We start from the raw sequence: 19,804 nt of genomic DNA, 5'->3' as shown, positions 1-19,804 counted from the left end.
AAGAACTGCTGTCAATCTGATTATGTAGTGATTTAAAATTATCACCCGCGCCTTTTCTCCCAGTATGGATCAAAGTTACTTCGGCCTTGTTTTACTCCTTTTATTTACATTTAATCTAGCAGGAGGGTCAAGTTGCAATATTTTCCAACTGAGCTGTGCTCTCATCAACAAAACACAAAATACGCAGTACAATTTAAGGGACATGTGTTCTGTGTATAGAGCCCAGCATACTTCAAACAATAACACTTAAGTTTGAAAACTTTTGACATTTGTAAATCATTTCGCCAAAATGTGATTTTTTTCAGGCCATGGTGTTTATAGTAGATAATTTCCCTCTGTCTTCTCAGTCTGCTCTGAAGTAACAGAGGGTTTAAAGCTGTGGGGTGGTCTAGATGCATTATCAGCTAGGCTTTAAATACTCTATACATCTCAAACTGGACAAAGCAGTACTAATATCATGTAATGGCTAGAAAGCCAGTGTGGTTTAGTAGAATCTTGCTGTATGACCTTGGGCCAGTCACACACACTGCCTTAATCTACTTCACAGCATAATTGTAAGGATAAAATGGAGAATGATGTAAGATGTTTTAGCTCCCCACTGGGGAGAAAGATGAAATATATTTATTCACTTCTGCCTTTAGTAAAATACTTCACTGATACTTTAAAAGATTCTAATAAAATTAACTTGCCTGTTATGACAAGAAATGGCTGCTCAGTTACATCTTTTGTGTTTGCCATGAATCATCCCCCCAGCACATTTTTATCCTACCTTGTTCACCATGAACATCAATTTAGCAGATTATTGAAAAAAGTAAAAGCTGGATCTACATGGACCCTCTGGCTGTTTTTTAAACAGAACTCCCCCAAATCCAGTATCAAATCACATGTTAAAGCCAGGACCACAGACTGAACCATAAAAAACATTGATCCAGTACTTGAAGAGCCAGTGCGGTGTAGTGCTTAGAGTGTCAGACTAGGATTTGGGAGAACAGGTTTGAATCCCCACTTGTGCCATGAGAAATTGCTGGGTGACCATAGGCCAATCACTCACTCTCAGCCTAACCTACCTCACAGGGTTGTTGGAAGAATAAGATGGAGGAGAGAAGAATGATGTAGGCTGCTTTGAGACCCCATTGGGGAGTAAGGTGGGACATATAAACTTCACAGTACTGCAGTGGCACAGATCTGACTTTTACCCAATCCCCTTCTTTATCAATGTTAACTGATTATGACTATCCTGCTCATCAATTCAACTGCTAAATGACACTGTAGTGCATTATTAAAAACTCTGCAAAAGAGACCGGACCTGGGATATAAGTAGCACTCGCGTTCATGCAAACAAAATGCACCCTTTGGTTCTTGTAGGTTATCCGGGCTGTGTGACCGTGGTCTTGGTATTTTCTTTCCTGACGTTTCGCCAGCAGCTGTGGCAGGCATCTTCAGAGGAGTAACACTGAAGGACAGCGAAGGACAGTGTTACTCCTCTGAAGATGCCTGCCACAGCTGCTGGTGAAACGTCAGGAAAGAAAATACCAAGACCAAGATACCAAGAAAGAAAATACCAAGGAGAGGGTGCATTTTATTGTCAAAGGCTTTCACGGTCAGAGTTCATTGGTTCTTGTAGGTTATCCGGGCTGTGTGACCGTGATCTTGGTATTTTCTTTCCTGATGTTTCACCAGCAGCTGTGGCCAGCATCTTCAGAGGAGTAACACTGTCCTTCGCTGTCCTTCAGTGTTACTCCTCTGAAGATGCCGGCCACAGCTGCTGGCGAAACATCAGGAAAGAAAAAACCAAGATCACGGTCACACAGCCCGGATAACCTACAAGAACCAATGAACTCTGACCGTGAAAGCCTTTGACAATAAAATGCACCCTATCCTTGGTATTTTCTTTCTTGGTATCTTGGTCTTGGTATTTTCTTTCCTGACGTTTCACCAGCAGCTGTGGCAGGCATCTTCAGAGGAGTAACACTGAAGGACAGTGAAGGACAGTGTTACTCCTCTGAAGCTGCCTGTCACAGCTGCTGGCGAAACGTCAGGAAAGAAAATACCAAGACCAGGATCACACAGCCCGGATAACCTACAAGAACCAATGAACTCTGACCGTAAAAGCCTTCGACAATAAAATGCACCCTCTCCTTGTTCCCATCCTTGTTTGCAACACCTGTCTACCTCTTGGCGGGCAAGGTGACCCAGGAGAGCGCTTCCATGGGCCTTGTGACAGTGCCTCCCGATACCCAGTTGCCTTTTCAGCCAAACAGCCCTTCCATTCAGAAAAAAAGTAGTTTTACTTCCCCCTCCCCGACAAGGCTCTGCTGGACAGTGCCTGGAGGGGGGGGGGTGTCATCTGCTCCATGAATTAAGAGGGGTGGGGGGGAAGCTGGGAGGCGTGCCGCCGTAAAGCAGGGCGGCGACGTCGTAAAGGCCACGCAGGCTCCGCGCCGTGTCCCGCCGAGGTAGTCGGCGGGGCGCTTGAGTCGAATGGCGGAAGGCGAGGTAGCGGCCACCGGCGCTGGGGACGCAGGCGAGGAAGAGGAGGGGCTTGCGGCCTCCGCCCCTTCCCCGAGCCCTGTCGCCGCGGGCGAGGCGGCCGCCCGCCTCCCCGAGTCATGCTGGCCGCGGCTTGGCTGTGCCGAGGCGCCGCTCGCAGGTGGAGGGTCCTGAGGAGCGCCAGCCAGGGGCGGCCCGCCGCGGCCACCGTAGCCGGAGCGGCCGGCGCGCGCCGCGCGTCGCTCGCGGCCTCCTCGCTGGGCGGCCTCGCGGCGCCTTCTTGTCCCTCCTCCCCCTCCTCCTCGGCATGCGGGCTCAACCGGCGGTTAGCGCGCGTGCGCAGCTCGGAGCTGTTCGCCGCCCCTCCGGCCTCAGCCGGCGGCTTCCCTTCGTGCGCCGCCTCTCGCGGAGCGGGGCAGCCGAGGCGGTCCCGCAGCAGCGATGAGGGGGCCTCTCGGCCGCCGGGGGAGCCCTGGGAGCGGGGCGCTGGGAGAGCGGAGCCACGCGGATACGCCGAACTGGTAAGGGGCCGTTGCTCACCTGTCAGCCTGTGGCGGTACCGGAAGTTGTGTGTGTGGGGGGTGTCATGTGACGATGGTATGCCCCTTGACAGGCTAGCTTTCTAGCAGCAGGGTTTCGTTTTTTGTTTTTTTTTGTTAACATGGGGAAGGCGTGAGTTATCTGTTTACTCGCACGCAAGTTGTGACCTTAGCCGTCTAACTTTCGCCGCTTTTGACAGTGTGGGAAAAGTGGGACCTTTAACATAATAGTAATTTGTTGGTTCTTGTAGGTTATCCGGGCTGTGTGACCGTGGTCTTGGTATTTTCTTTCCTGACGTTTCGCCAGCAGCTGTGGCAGGCATCTTCAGAGGAGTCACACTGAAGGACGGTGTCTCTCAGTGTCAAGGGTGTAGGAAGAGTTCCATTTTAACATCCCACACCCTCATTAGCACATTATCTTGATACTTACAGGACAATGATTAGCACATTACCTTTGATACTTTTTGCAGGACAATGATTCAGCTCAACCCAACCCCTTTCTGACTATATATTACTCTTCCTACACACTTGACACTGAGAGATACTGTCCTTCAGTGTGACTCCTCTGAAGATGCCTGCCACAGCTGCTGGCGAAACGTCAGGAAAGAAAATTCCAAGACCACGGTTACACAGCCCGGATAACCTACAAGAACCAATTAACAGATCACTTCAGGATACAATGGTTCCATATTAACATACCACACCCTCATTAGCACATTATCTTGATACTTACAGGACAATGATTAGCACATTACCTTTGATACTTTTTGCAGGACAATGATTCAGCTCAACCCCCCCCTTTCTGACTATATATTACTCTTCCTACACACTTGACACTGAGAGACACTGTCCTTCAGTATTACTCCTCTGAAGATGCCTGCCACAGCTGCTGGCGAAATGTCAGGAAAGAAAATACCAAGACCACGGTCACACAGCCTGGATAACCTACAAGAACCAATGAACTCGGACCGTGAAAGCCTTCAACAATAGTAATTTGATTTGACTGTTTTTTAAATAAAGTTTTTATTGTTTTCTCATTTTATACATCATAAATCATTTTCCATTAATACTTAACAATATAAAGTTGAATCTATAAAAATTTCTAATCTAAGAAATAATAAAACATAATTGACTTCCCCTTCACTCTCTTCTGTCCATAATTAAATTGTATATACTTTTGCTAACAGTATAACTCCCCTGCTCAGTTACTTTATAAGTATCTTACTTAATCTAATTAATATACCTGTAATCATCCTAATATTTTCACTGTACCAAATAAATGTGAGGGATTAAATCAAAGAGTATCCTTTAAAATGACCCATTGAAAAATATTTTTCACAATAAGTTCTCCACACCTCCCACTCCCCCAAAAATTGTACATTATCGGTCTGATTAATATAAGCAGTAAGTTTCGCCATCTCCATCATGATTTGACTGTTAAGGTCCCACTTTTCTCACATTGTCAAAAGCGGTGACAGTTAGATGGCTAAGGTCACAACTTGCGTGCGAGTAAATATGGAAGACGGTATTATAAAGAGGGGTAGAGATTGTTAGATACCAACAAAATGATATGTAAATAATATCTTCCCTTTCCCTATTTTCCCCCTCTGTATATCTACTTATTAATGAATAAATAAAAAAGTATACAATAAAAAAGTGGGACCTTAGGCAGTTCATGAGAGGGAGGGCATCTTCTGGGCATGGAGTGTGGGGGGGTGTCACTGGGTGCGTGTGTGGGAGGTAGTTGTGCATTTCCTGCATTGTGCAGGGGGTTGGACTAGATGACCCTGGTGGTCCCTTCCAAATCTATGATTCTATTATTCTAAGTGCTCTTAGAAAGTTAGTTGATCAAGGAGCATAATACTGTGGGGCTCTTTTCCCGACATAGGCCGTTTATGCATGGGAGGCTCTGCCTTGGATTTGCCGCTCTCTAGATGCACATTTCCCCCCATCCAAATTCTCAAAACTCTGCATGGGGGCTTACTGTTGAGTTTTGAGAATTTGGATGTGAAAAATGTGCATCTAAAGAGTGGCAAATCCAGGGCAAAACCTCCCATGCATAAATGGCCTTACTGAAAAGCCAGCCTGGTATAGGGCTAGAAACTCTGGGAGATCCAACTTTGCATCCTTACTTTGCCATAGAAGATCAGTGAATAGCCTCTCTGTAGCCTAACTTGCCTCACAGTGTGGTTGTTGTAAAGGTAGGATGGAAGGGGAGAGAATGGTGATGTAAGCTGCTTTTTGGCCCCACTGCTACTTCACACATTTTTTATGAAATGCTCCAGTATCAGTAGAAATTGAAATCTTTACTTAGTACATTTTATCCTGCCCTTTCTCATTTTTTCCTCCTTACTATCCTCCCAATAACCATGTGAGGTAGGTTAGTCTGAGAAGGTGACTGGCCCAAAGTCACCCAGCAGGCTTCTATGGTAGAGTAGGGATTTGAACCGATATTTCTCAGTACCCTATATCACACCATGTTGTTCGGTCTTGAGTTCTTGGACTATTAAAGTAACTGGGAACTTTTTCTTTTTGGAACCATGAAATTATTACAAAGCTGGATCAATAGTGGATAAGGTTTGTAAGAAATTCTGGTTTATTCAGGTGCTGTGCATGGTTACACTGAGTTCAGTGTGGCTTACTTCTCAGTAAACACTTAGATATTCATTTAATTCTGGTAGTTTTCTCCCATGAGGCGATATAACTCAATCTCAACTCTTTTAGCATATTCAGTTACATGACAGGACAAGAAAATGAACTGGAGTAAATCATATGTGTAGAAATCAGTGTATTTTAGTCTAATGAAGGGCTTACATCTACTGTTGAGCAGTTATGTTGGCAATGTGCATTAAATTTCATACATTAAAAAATGGGAGGAAAGTCCTTGGTAAATTATCTAGGTTACCTGAGGTATTGAGCCATGTCAATAGGACAGAAATTCCACTTTAAACATTATAATAATGGCAGGAATAGCCTTTATACATTGAAACCATAATATCAGTTTTTAAACCCTATCAGTTGTATACGGTTAGTACGTGGCATTTAAATCAAGTTTTAAAACTGTTAGATGGTAGGTTTCAATGCTTCCCAGCTGTTTGGAAGGTTTTTTCCCTAACCTTGGTGTGTGGTTCAAAAGGGATTGTGATTTGTGTGCGTGTGGGGGGATTAATTGCTGCAGTTCAGGGGCAACTCTTTCCCTGCCCCCAACCCACCTTGAAATCAAGGCTCAAGTTCTATCATATTAAGTCAGGCTGAGTTCAGGTTTCTGTGTTTGGCTTAGAATCATAGAGTTGGAAGGGACCACCAGGGTAATCTAGTCCAACCCCCTGCGCAATGCAGGAAATTCCAAACGACCTCCCCCCCACACCTCCAGTGACTCCTACTCCATGCCCAGAAGATGGCCAAGATGCCCTTCCTCTCATCATCTGCTTAAGGTCATAGAATCAGCATTGCTGACAGATAGCCATCTAATGTGGCACTCCAGCATAAACCAACTAACCAGTGAGCTTAGACTGAAGTATCTCAGCATAAGATTGTACTAACAGACTTACATGAAGTGCCTGCTGTTTTTATTTCCCCAGTATGAAAACCCCTGGACGGTCCCTAATTTCCTTTCAATGGCAAGGATTGGTCTGGCACCAGTTTTGGGCTACTTGATCGTTGAAGAAGATTTCAATATTGCATTGGGTGTATTTGCTCTAGCCGGCGTCACCGATTTGGTAAGTCTTACGATATAGTTCTGAAATGCATTTCACTTTTCACGCAATGTTTATTGTAGAGCTGTCTCTTGAATCATATTATAGAAGAAAATATTTTCTCATTTTTGTTTACAGTTTCGTAAAGAATGCTGTGGCTTTAACACTTGTTTTGACAGCCTTAAATTTTTGTCCCTTTCTGAGAGAACCATGGGAATGCACTTTTAAAGTTTGCCTTTAAACAGGGAGTCCCTACGATCAGCATGCCTGTGAGGTCTTAATGCCACTTGTCATTAGTGTATGAAAAGCCCTGTTGCATATGCATTTAAAAAGGTAAAGGTCCCCTGTGCAAGTACCAGGTCATTCCTGACCCATGGGGTGACGTCACATCCCTACGTTTCCTAGACAGACTTTGTTTACGGGGTGGTTTGCCAGTGCCTTCCGCAGTCATCTTCCCTTTACCCCCAGCAAGCTGGGTACTCATTTTACCGACCTCGGAAGGATGGAAGGCTGAGTCAACCTTGAGCCGGCTACCTGAAACCGACTTCCGTCGGGATCGAACTCAGGTCGTGAGCAGAGCTTGGACTGCAGTACTGCAGCTTACCACTCTGCGCCATGCGGCGCTGTTCATATGCATATGCATTTACACAGCTACAATTTACTGATGTCTGGCTGGATTTCCAGTGTACCTGTATTACTATGTATTTATTACTATGTAAATTGAGCTGTTAGGAGAAAAGTGTGCAGAGTGCCATGTTGTGTAATAAATTGGAACAGTTAGTTTTCTGCCAACAGCCAGGATCCAAGGAATGGTGCAACTCATTCCTTGTGCCCAAGAAGGTTGTTGTTGTTTTTTGGCTTGTTCCAGGCCTCTGTTGAAATTGAGCAGACTTCTCCAGAACAGTTTGTGAAATAACGTGGGGTCTGCTGACCCCATTCCATGGGGCATAGTCAAGCCATTGGGAATGCCAAAAACAACTCTTTGGATCTTGACCAAACTTTTAAAGTTGGCAGTAGCAGTCCTTTTTCTGTGTATGTTTTCAGTTGGATGGCTTTATTGCACGGAACTGGATCAACCAGAAATCTGCATTGGGGAGCGCCTTGGACCCTCTGGCTGATAAAGTACTTATCAGCGTCCTGTACATTAGCCTGACTTATGCAGAACTTATTCCAGGTAAGAAAATAGCCATCCTTCAAATGACTGTCTTTATTGATGATGGAAAGCGGAGGAACTTTCCTGTTTCTAGTTTTTGGGTGACTCGACCTCAGGGCTTAGGCTCTCCAAGCAAGCCTGGTGTGGTGTAGTGATTGGACTGTTGAGTCTCGTTCTGAGAGGCCTACGTTCAGGGCCCTGCTCTGCCCTGGGAGCTCTCTGTATGATCTCAGCCAGTCATGTTCTCTCTGCCTAACCTACCTCATAGGGTTGTTATGAGGATACCGTCGGGAAGGGATAACCAAAGGATGCCACGGTGAGCTCCTTGGAGGGAGGGCAGAATGAAAATGGACTAGATAGCCTAGCAAAATTCACATTGAAAAGAAAATGTGATTTATGCATTCTTTTAATTGAATTCATTACTGCGTTTTAGTGCATTCGTTTTCTTATCTAAGATGATTTAACTGGACCTTTGAATAGTTGTGAAAGACCTAGAAATAGTAAGTGATAATTGGCCTTCATCAGGACTCATTACAAGGTTCACTTCAGCCTGATTGCTGGCGGAATTGCTTGCTAAACAGCATGTAGACATCAGAATTGATCTGAAGATGTGTGCACATGTTAATAAGGAAGTGATTGGTATGTATGTACACATAAAATATTTCCAGAGAACCAGTCACAGAGTTGACTTGTGTCTGCCAATGTGGCTGGTAAATCAGCTTGAACTCTCCAGTTAGTGGTCCGTTTGCCCTTTTATGTTTGTGGGTCTTTTGATACACTTTCTCTTGCATAGTCTGATTCTGGGAAGCACTTTTAAAGTTGTGCTTCTGTAGCATCCACCGAATATTAAGCAATAGTACAGTGAATAGTGTGTTTAATACGGTCCCAGACCAACAATAAAAAACTTTTACATGATAAAAATAATAGCTATATACATCAATAAATACATAATCATACATTCATAGGAGAACTATTAAAAACTTAAGCTTAACTAAAACACAGTTAGAATCCACATATAAATATAAAAACACTCATTCGTTAGGTTCGACCCATGCTCGCCTAGTCTTCATAATTCACCATCCAAATTTGGCCAATTTAAATGTAAGCTTTATCTGTCTTTATCTGAGAGCATATTAAAAAGGCGAGTCGCTCTAGTTCTCCCTAGGTGATATTAAGCAATAGATTTTTGTCCTCTGTTCCTGACCCGTATACATGGTGTTATAATAAGTGTTAGTCAGCCTGTTGACAGCACATGCAACACCACTAATTTAGATTGAATGGAAAAGACCAAGTAGTTTGTGTGTGTTGTCTTTGTGCGTTAATGAATCTGGATGCTGTGCCTTCAGGTATATAATAGATTTTAGTTGCCTTTCTGCATGTACATTAAGATATATTTAAATAAATTCTGTTTTTTCCCCAGTTCCTCTTACTTCTATGATTGTTTTAAGAGACATTGCATTAATTGCTGCTGTTTTTTATGTGCGGTACAGAACGCTTCCTCCCCCAGTAAGTAATAGCTGTTTATTTTAGTCTTAAAAACCCAATTGTAACGTTATGTATAATAACAGAATGGGGGGGGGGCAGCAGAGAGGGGCAAAATAATGGGCAAATCTTTGTTCAAATGCAACCCCAAACCTCCGCTGTGGGAGACTGGAAGCCAGAGGTGTCTCTAATTATGGAAATAGTAGGATACATTCTGCAAGTGGTTTTCCTGCTTGTAATTCTCATAAAGCACTCTGTACTAAGTAGTTCAGAGGAGCTAGAAAAACGAAATCCCAGTTTTGAAAAGATATGCCAGCAGTTGTACAATGGTAAAAATGCCTGCTTTTAAACTGTCTCTTTTCTCTTCAACCCTCCCCCCTTTAGTGCTGTTATTATCTTGTGGTTGAACTTGCATTTGAACTTGCTCTAACAGTGTTGTGTATCATAATGGTAAATACGGAAAATTAGTGTTACCTCCCTAAATGCATCAGTAAGTTTTCTTGTTGCGATGCTTAGTAAAGATTTTTTTTCCTTTTCACAGAGAACACTTAGTAGATATTTCAATCCATGTTATGCCACTGCTCAGTTAAAGCCGACGTTTATTAGCAAGGTAAGAATAATTGGTGCATCTTGGTTTTTGTTCAGCATCCAATCCATGTCATTCCACCCCAGCGCTGGGAAATTCTGATGTGACGGCTAAACAGATGGCAAGTTCGAGACAAGTGAACTTGCTCCTATGTCATGGTGTCTTTTCTTGCCCCCTACCTCCAATTTGTCACAGGAAGAATTTAGAGCATCTGTGAATGGGGATTGTAACAAACTTGTGAGAGCTAGAGCGCAAGGGACTCTGGTGCTGTCATCCCATATCCTTTGGTGCCAAAGTCCTTTTACCTGAATGTTTGCTATCAATAAACCCTGGGGAGAACATTACAAGGTCCTTTGCTTCCATCCTGTTTCCCGTCTCACCAGCTAGTAATTGGGTTGGCTCGAGCTACCTTTTTTACTCGATGTCTCCCAATTCCCCTCTGTACTGGCAGTCCCTGTCCCAAGGAGATGTGGTTCCTGTGGTTCCCCAGCATAGCCTTTTTGGGTGGTCAAAGGGACCTATCCAACCCGTTTCCTGCTGGAGGATCATAGAATCATAAAGGGATCACCAGCGTCATCTAGTCCAACCCTCTGCACAATGCAGGAAATTCACAACTACCTCCCGCTCCACACCCCCAGTGACCACTACTCCATGCCCAGAAGATGTCCAAGATGTCCTCCCTCTCATCATCTGCTTAAGGTCATAGAATCAGCATTGCTGACAGATGGGCGTCTAACCTCTTCTTAAAAATCTCCAGGGAAGGAGAGCTTACCACCTCCCGAGGAAGCCTGTTCCACTGAGGAACCGCTCTAACTGTTAGATGTGCAGCGTGTCTGGATCTGGTCTCACAGGATGGGTCATCTTCCTTCCATTTCTTGCATGTGGGTGGTAGTTGCATTGAGATTTTTTACTTGTTACTCCTAATGTAAAGCGGTAGATTCATTTAAGCCAAGGTTTCTTGGAAGGAACTAGATTCTGCTCGTTCAACTAGTAGAACAAGCAGAATCTTGGTCCTACCGAGAGAGAGAGAAGCTGAGATAGAATCTACAGATTTGAGAGTTGAAATAGTCTAGACAGATAAAAGTGAAGTGCTTGAAGTTACTGTTGATTTTAGCGGACAAAGGATTAAGCACAAGGATGACATTGACATTGTGGGATGTAAAAATGCTTAATGTTGACAGGCTGGTTAATATCAAGTGACTGAGGTTTGTCATTTAATTTTTTATCAGATGAACACAGTAGTACAGCTAATCTTAGTGGCAGCTTCTTTAGCAGCTCCGGTTTTCAATTATGTGGACAGTGTATATCTTCAAACGTTATGGTATGTAAACATTAATGTTTTTTATTATACTGTTAATTTGTGAGAGAGGTGGGAACCTGGTTAATGCATAGATACAGATTTGTATTGCTGCTGAAATCAGGTTACCCAGAAGTTTACAGCTCCTCACTCTATGACCAGATTAAACCAAAACTTAAAGTTGAACTATAATAGTGTGAAACTCAGTCTGATGCATATTTACCTGGAAATAAGTTCCATTGAGTTGAATGCAAAATAACCTTAGTACGAATGGCATTATATCCATGTACAATGAGTGTAATAGTGAAACTGGTATGGTTTAATAGCTGAGCTTTGCACACACAAAAAAAGTCCTTGGTTCCAATTGCCTGTTCACTGAATTCACCAGAAGGCAGTAGGCAAGCCATTATCTCCTGCCCCGGTCTGTAATATGGAAGTAATAAAACAGACCTTTTTTACAGGCTTATTGCTGTAAGTACTACCACAATCTAAAGCAGGGGTGTGAAACATACAGCCCATGGGCCAGATCCGGCCCCTTGAGAACTCTTATCCAGCCAGTGAGGTAGCCAAGGCTGCCGCCCCCCCAGTCCCGATCTGGGCTGGTAAGGCATGGCCCGACCCAGCCCAACCAAGTGACATTTATGTCATATCCAGCCCTCGTAACAAATGAGTGACAGCTCTGGTCTAAAGTACTCTGTGAGAGCCAGCGTGGCGTAGTTGTTAAAAGCAGTGGTTTGGAGCGGTGGACTCTAATCTGGAGAACCAGGTTTGATTCCCCACTCCTCCACATGAGTGGCAGAGGCTAATCTGGATGCTAATCTGGTGAACTGGATTTGTTTCCCCGCTCCTACACATGAAGCCAGCTGGGTGACCTTGGGCTAGTCTATCAGAGCTCTCTCAGCCCCACCTACCTCACAGGGTGTCTGTTGTGGGAAGGGGAAAGTGATTGTAAGCCAGTTTAATTCTGCCTTAAGTGGTAGAGAAAGTCGGCATATAAAACCCAACTCTTCTTCTGAATACTACTTATAATTGCTAGCAAGGCCACAGAGCATATGCTTTGGGTGGGTGGAGAAAATCCCCGTTCCTGTCCCTGACCTTTCTAGTTGAACAAGCCTCCTAGAAGGCAGGTTGGGAAAGATAGAGCTGCTGCCAGAGCAGTGTACCGCCAGACTCGATGGGTAACACCAGACCACACCACACTGTGGTGTTATATGACCAAGCTTTGGGGTTACATGTTCTCTTGCCCTCCCTTACAACACTCCCGTTTTTGTCCCCACACTTCTTTCCCAGAAAGACATATTTTCTAGTTGCTTTTCAAAACCAGAATTACAAATCATAGTTTTTAAGGCGTTTTCAGTCCGGGTTAGGGAAGGTCAGTGTAAACCGTAGTTTGACAACCTATGATACAGGAAAGAATCTGAAAGAGACCATAAGGAGTTCTGCAGGGCCTGTAAAATGGAGCTATTCCGCCAGGCCTATAATTGAGGACAGCCGCAGGAAGCTCCATCTTTACTGGCCTCCCCATCCTGCCCCCCACTCTTGAAATCTGTGGGGCTGATCTGCTGACATTTATTTGCTGTGGCACCTAGATATAGTTATGGCCATCTGATTAGGGTTTTAATGGTTTTAATGATTATGGTTTTAAGGATGTACTTGATTTATATATTGGATATATTTATGTTTTAATTATTGTTATCTTCCCTAAGCCTGGCTTGCTGGGGATGAGAACGGGTTATAAATTTGAAAAAGAAATAAAATAAAAAAATTAAGGGGTTGGAACAGAGCAGCAGACATCTAAGTATTCTCATCATGTAGCCACACTACGGTTTGGCATTGCATACACCAACCTAATATAGATCCATTTCATGGGTTCATAATTTGTCTTCGCTTAGGTTTGGCTTGAGCAGCCAGACAGCTCAGTCTTCTTAATCAGCATTAGCTGCCGCAGCAGAGACACATTTTAAGCCCTGCCTTGGAAACCCCGTACTGCTAGGGATCAGCGGTGATTTAGGCTTGGCCTTTCCCCCATCGTTTCCTCAGAAACTGAATGTGATTTGTCTTTCCTCCCCGAAGGTGCGTCACGGCTTTCACGACGGCCACGTCTGCGTACAGCTACTATCATTATGGCCGAAAGACAGTTCGGGTGCTAAACAACAAATGAAGTCTTGCAGCACAGCTGCTCCTGACCCTTTGGGCTTACTTTGGAACTGTGTTGCCTGCAATATGTCCGGACTGTGGATAAAGAACTTTTTTTTGGGGGTGGGGTAACAATTTTGTCTCAGTTAAACTATGTCTTCACAACGGAGCTAACATGAAGTTAATATGAAGTTTTGATCATGTAAATATGCAGAATTTTCAGTGTAATTTTTTCCAATTTGTTACAAATAAAATATAATTTTGTACATTAATGTACTTAACACACATGCGGAGGTTAGTGCCCGATGCCATGTGTTTTGCCGACCGGTCTTTCAGAAGCTTGCAGTTGGTCTTGGAGGATGCGAGGCAGCCGCTCTGCTCCGTTCGGTACGTCTGAATGGAAACTGGTTTGCCGTGAAACTCTTGGCACAAGCACAGCCGAAGTGAATTGGAATGGGGTAGATATAGTGTTCCCGTCTACTAACTGAGGCACCTTCCATGTACGTGAACAGAAGGTTCTCTGTGGTAGAAAAGAGCAAGATTCCAGTAGCACCTTAAAGACTAACCAAATTTATGGCACGGTAGGAGCATTCACGAGCCACAGCTCACTTCTCCAGAAGGCTCTCTGATTAGCAGAAAAGAACCTTAGGAACCTGCTCCACTCCGATGAGGAGCAATTCCCCCTCCTCACTGAAGCCACCTGTGTCGGCGTGGCTTTTTTGTCCACACAGGCTCCTCAACTCACAGCATTGACTTTTTTGGCTGCTGTGGGAAGGAGAAAGCAGAAAAGACCCTTCAGCTACTTCTATGAGAGCCAGCATGGTGTAGTGGTTAAGAGTGGTGGTTTGGAGTGGTGGACTCTAATATGGAGAACCAGGTTTGATTCCCAAATCCTACACATGAGCGACGGAGGCTAATCTAGTGAACCGGGTTGGTTTCCCCACTCCTCCACATGAAGCCAGCTGGGTAACCTTGGGCAAGTCACTCACTCTCAGCCCCCCTACCTCACAGGGTGTCTGTTGGGAAGGGAAGGTGATTGTAAGCCGGTTTGAGTCTCCCTTAAGTGGTAGAGAAAGTTGGCATATAAAAACCAATTCTTCTACCGATGCTGCATAAAACCCAAGCAAATATATCTTCAGGGCAGATTTAGCCAGCAGGACTATTGGTTTGGAACATTGCATTAATGTAACATGTTAGGCAGGAAAAGCATTTTGTCCTTTTGCTTGTCTTCCTAATGGATGTGACTGATGGGCCCTGTGCTCTTATGAAGCCCTCTTTCACAGTGTAAAATGAAACCGTGAACATTCGCTTCAAGCACCCGAAGCTTAGGAAAGGGAAGGTTTAGCTATACCTAAACATCCTAAAGCATAGTGCTACGCCAGCACAGAATCAGTGTTGCACTAAGAGGCTGGTGAGAAGGCTGGGGATCAAAATCGATGATTTCAAAAGGCAACTTGGAGCCTCTGGGAGAAAGCTGTTTATGAACTTTAAAAAAATTAGGCATAATTGTTACATCAGGATCCTCATCTCACTATATTTAAGATGGTGGCCAAGAGACTGAGGTATGTCACATTTTAAGATCATTTTAAAAACTCAGGCAATTCTCTTTCTTAGCTTCAACCCTTCCCACCTACAAGAGGGAATAATACTAACCTACCCTTCAGGCTTGTTGTAAGGGCTGCAACAAAATAACGTGCCTGAAATGCTGCATAAATGTGGCTATTTGTGAATACATTAGGAGCATGTTGCCTATGGACAAAGACAGCATGAAAAGCCGTCAAGGCTTCGTTCTAAAATTGATTGTTGGAGTAGTGAATTTCTTGGAGATACTATATAGTCAAAGCCACTGATCCTTTTATTCCTCTGTGGTACAAATATAGAATGCAGGAAGCTGCCTTATACCAAGTCAGGCTATTTGTCTATCAAGGTCAGTATTGTCTGCTCTGACTGATGGCAACTCTCCAGGTTCTTGTGACGGTCTTTTACATCACATACCACCTAATCCTTTTAATTGGAAATGCCGGGGATTGAATTTGGGACCTTCTGCGTCCAACCTGGATGCTCTGTCACTGAGGCACGGTCCCCATTCCTCAACTGAGAAATGCAAAGTGAATATCAAAAGCAAGGAAAGCATTCTCTCCCTGCCCCCATGTTGTTCACATAGCATGTTGAGAAGTTTGGTGGGAGGAAAGGCTTAAAGGGATTGGTCAGATTAAATAGCGAATGGCTTGGGCTCTGGGTTGTGTTTAAATTGAGGATTCTCTCACAGGAGGCTAAGAAAGACATAAACAGTTTCAGGGTGGTCTGTAACTCCTCAGGCAGGCAAACCAAACAGGGAAGAGCTCCTTTGGGCTGAACTCACCCCAGTGTGCCAGTACAGAAAGCAGAGTTGTACTGCTCCATTAAAAAAAAAAAAGTTAAAACTTTGTAAAACAGACACAAAAATGAAGAATGCTAGATTTCATAACATAGGATGTGTAGCCATGTGGCATGTTTTGCATGGAGTAAGCAAAGTATTGCACTGTTACGGGACTAAATAATGTAAAAATGGATTTGTGCATGTTGGGCCAGGCTGCAAACTCACCAGATAGGAGCTTTCTATGGAAATGAAGGCTGGGTGAAGTGATTGGGATTCTCCTCTGTATGTATATAAAAGAATTTTATAGTATGATTTTTATATTTAAACTTGAATAGAGAATGTATACTGAAAAAACCCTTTGATACTTCATATGCAACCTCTGGATGCTGCAATCTAATAGTGTCTTGTGATGTGAACTGGATAGAGGAGGGGATTTTAGTCTTTGAAAATAGGATTTTTCCAGATTATCAAGGTGAAATAGAACATTGCGTTCTGTAGGAGCCGCTCAGGTATGTTCTTCTGTGCCAACAAAGAAACGTGAAAGGTTAGAAGTGAATGATGAATGCCATCTTGGATATGCAGGATTGTCCGTTGTCAGCACCACCGCACTTTCAAAGAAATAAATCTTTACCAGTGTCTGGACTCCTGCGTCTCAATTGTACTGCTAGTTTGTATCCAACCACTTTAATTAAACAAGGCTCTTCGCAGTTGATCTCTTAATAACGACAAAATCTTTTAATCTAAAATCCGCATGATTATTACATCACTACCTCTGCGATTTACACATTGGAGTGTTTTTTCCATCCATGAAATTGTTAAATTCCAGCGAGCATCTAGTTCTTCCTGATTTTTGTCGTTATTATAATACGTCGACTTAATTAAAGCATAGGTTTCTTTAACCTTATCAAGCCAATTATTTATTTCAGGGAATTTATTGCTTTTCCAATATCTTGCAAGATTTGTTCTAGCAACTGTTAGTGTATGGAGAAACATAACTCTACTATCCTTTGGTTTATCTGGAAAATAATTTAATAAAATTGTTTCCGGTCTTACTTACGCCACCATAATCTTAGCAGCAGTTTACTGGAACAATAACATAGGGTATAGCAAACAACAGCCAACATGGTTAGCGTTGGACTAGGATCTGGAAGACCCAAGTTCAAATCCCTGCTCAGCTGTGGATGCTTGCTGGGTGGCCTTGCGCCAGAATCTCTCAGCCTAACCTGTCTCACAGATTGATGGCTGTAAGGAGAGCAATGCTATACTCTGCTTTGGGGAGAAAAGTAGGTTATAAATAAAAACAATCCAGATGTGTGCACCTCTTTCAACATCAATTTTATCCGATAAGTTTGTGTGGGGGTTTTGTCCCTGGTTTTGAAATGCCAGAAACCAATCCAGTTCTTTGACATATTAAAAAAGAACTGTGTCTCTGCTCAAAGCTAATTTACTGAAAATAAAATACAACCCAGGAAGAGACTTAGAAGACTAGACAGATAGGTGGCTATTGGCTATGGTGACTAAAGGGAACCTCCATATCCAGAGGCAGTAAACCTCAGTACATGACAAGAGAAGAAGATTTGGTTTTTATATGCCAACTTTCTCTACCACTTAAGGAAGAATCAAACCAGCTTACAGTCGCCTTCCCCTCCCCACAACAGACACCCTGTGAGGTAGGTGGGGCTGAGAGAGCTCTTAATAGAACTGTGACTAGCCCAGGGTCACTCCAGCTGGCTTCACGTGTAGGAGTGGGGAAACCAACCCGGTTCACCAGATTAGTGTCTGCCGCTCATGTGGAGCAGTGGGGAATCAAACCCGGTTCTCCAGATTAGAGTGCCACTCCAAACCACTGCTCTTAACCACTGCACCATCACCAGTTCCCCTGGAGAAGGACGTGTTGGAGGGTGGACTCTGGGATTGTACCCCACAGAGGTCCCTTTCCCCCCCTCCCAGGCTCTGTCCCCAAAACTTCAGGAGATTTCCAACCTGGATCTGGCAACCCTACCCCCATTCCCCACCAGTGGCCAGGGGGACCGGCAGCCGTAATGTGCTGTGCCGTTTTAGCAGACAAAGCAGATTCCTGCCTTATGGTAACACGCTGAACAGTGTTATTATTAAGTAGCTTTAGTTTTAACATTCCCCACCCCAACATTAAAAATTCAATTTCCCTGCAAACGGTTGTATTTATATTTAGTTGGTTCAGGAAGCAAGTTGTCATTCAAGACACCAATAAATGTAACATGACCAAAAATCAGGCATTTATTTATTTATTATTTCATAAACACAAAAAGAGGAAAAGAAAAAAAGTTCAATCTCTACCGCGATATTATACATAAGATCCAGTTTGATATGCCCTACAAATATATATCATTTCTTTATTTGAACTATTACTTTCCCATTGTCAGAATAATTTGTTTCTAAACATCAGTGCTGCTGAAACTTTAGCAGTTAATTTTGTCATATGGGAGGCCGCTCCGCTTAGCCAACCATTCCTTCTTTCATTTCTCAGCAACCCTGACGATGACGCAGATTTAGGAATGGGCAAAGATGACGGCAGTTGCAACCAAATCACAACAGATATCCGGATCTCAAAGAAGTGCCCGTCATTCTTAACTGCTCAAGCAGAAAGTTGATTTGAAAATGGGCATGAGGTGTGCCGCCCAGGTTGTGCTTCCTCAACAAGCTCCACCCACACCAGGCCATATCGCAAACCTCTCTCCAAACCGACAGGCCTTGCAAAAAGCAGTTCATAATATGTGTTTTTGTGTGCCGGGGATGGACTGGGTTGTTCAAAGAACAAAACATGATAAAAATCCTTAAGCGCTCCTTGGCTGTAGGCAATGGCATATAAAATCTTATTGGAATGGCTATCATAATCTGATAAGAAAATGGACGACTCTTCGTCCATTTTCTAGCAGTTTTATGAAAAATGGGAATGGTTTGGGGTGACAGAGTAATGAACAGATATTTAAAGCTTGTGCTTCCAAGTGCAAAAGGCCCATTCATTAGCAACCAAAGAGTTCAGAGGTAGGAAGCCCTAACTGGTAGACGACACAACCATGCATTACCTGACAAAGAAGGCCTGAGTGAGGTTTATACAAGTAGATCCAACTGTCCTGCTTCTCACTAGGACCACACACGCAGGCGTTGGTGCACAGAGCCCAAGGAAGGAACCTGGAGGACAGCCCAGAGGAGGAAGAGCGCTGATGCGCACATGGGGCTTCTTCTAAGAAGCAGCAGTTGGCCAAGCATACAGAAATGCCAGGCGAAGATTGGAGGTTCAGAGAGGGGAGGAAAATGGTATCCATCGTCTCCTATGGGGATTCCTTATGGCAGCCCGTAACTTCAACCCATGGGTCAGGCTGTTCAGGTGTGTTGTGTAACCTCACCTGCCCCTCTAGAACCACAATTTCTTTGGCTCTGACTTGTTCCTCACTACGGCACACTTTCTGATGTTCAGCTTGTGCTTCCTGACCCTCCCCAGCTCCCTTGATCTGTTGCCCACATCCTTGACCCAGCAGAGTTGGGTCTTTGGCTGCACCTCTTCCTGTCGCCTGATTCTGATGTCACATGCTTGTAGCTCCTAGATTGGAAAATGTTAGTGCTCACTTCCTTATCGATCATGCTGCGGAGTGACCAACCTCAGCACTGGGGTGACAGAAAGGGAGATACTCCCAGCCGCAACATTCACCTAGAAGAAGTTGACCTACCGCATAGTTTTACATTCCTTACTTTGTTAAGATTGAAACACTGGAGCTGAAATGTATTTTGGGAGGACAATGAGCACTGGAGTTTGTTTTTTTAAGTTTAAAAAGAAAACGATCCCACAACCTACTTCCCTCGTTTGTTTATCACATTTATAAAACAGTAAAAATAAAGGGAGGGATAAAGAAAAAAACTGAAAACACTAAGTGGAAGCCAAACCCAGGGATGAATCCAAAAGTGCCCTTCCGCCCACAGAAGGCGTCTTCTACTGATAGGACTCTTTCTGCAGGTGCAAGAACACCCCCGAAACCCATTTTTCCCCATTTTTGTCATTTGAAAAACAAACCAAAAAAAGTCTATTAAAA

The 19,804-nt window shown here is 43.8% G+C and overlaps 1 protein-coding gene across 1 annotated transcript; it reads left to right on the top strand.

Moving 5' to 3' along the window:
• Positions 1-2,609: 2,609 nt before the first annotated feature.
• Positions 2,610-13,403, top strand: CRLS1 (cardiolipin synthase 1). The gene is made up of 7 exons (XM_056856036.1): positions 2,610-3,011; positions 6,611-6,748; positions 7,769-7,898; positions 9,298-9,383; positions 9,901-9,969; positions 11,175-11,266; positions 13,316-13,403. Exons 1-7 carry the CDS (start codon positions 2,610-2,612, stop codon positions 13,401-13,403), a joined length of 1,005 nt encoding a protein of 334 aa, XP_056712014.1.
• Positions 13,404-19,804: the final 6,401 nt, after the last annotated feature.

This window comes from Euleptes europaea, chromosome 10, assembly GCF_029931775.1.
Source record: "Euleptes europaea isolate rEulEur1 chromosome 10, rEulEur1.hap1, whole genome shotgun sequence".
NCBI lineage: Eukaryota > Metazoa > Chordata > Lepidosauria > Squamata > Sphaerodactylidae > Euleptes > Euleptes europaea.
The sequence above is the reverse complement of the archived record's forward strand: the minus strand, read 5'-3'. Positions and strand labels throughout refer to the sequence as shown.

Bases quoted from the DNA above. Each gene is read 5' to 3' on its own strand.
- CRLS1 (XM_056856036.1), top strand. From the start codon at position 2,610: ATGCTGGCCGCGGCTTGGCTGTGCCGAGGCGCCGCTCGCAGGTGGAGG. The intron at 6,749-7,768 runs GTAAGTCTTACG...GTATGTTTTCAG, and splicing joins TAGCCGGCGTCACCGATTTG to TTGGATGGCTTTATTGCACG. The intron at 9,970-11,174 runs GTAAGAATAATT...ATTTTTTATCAG, and splicing joins AGCCGACGTTTATTAGCAAG to ATGAACACAGTAGTACAGCT.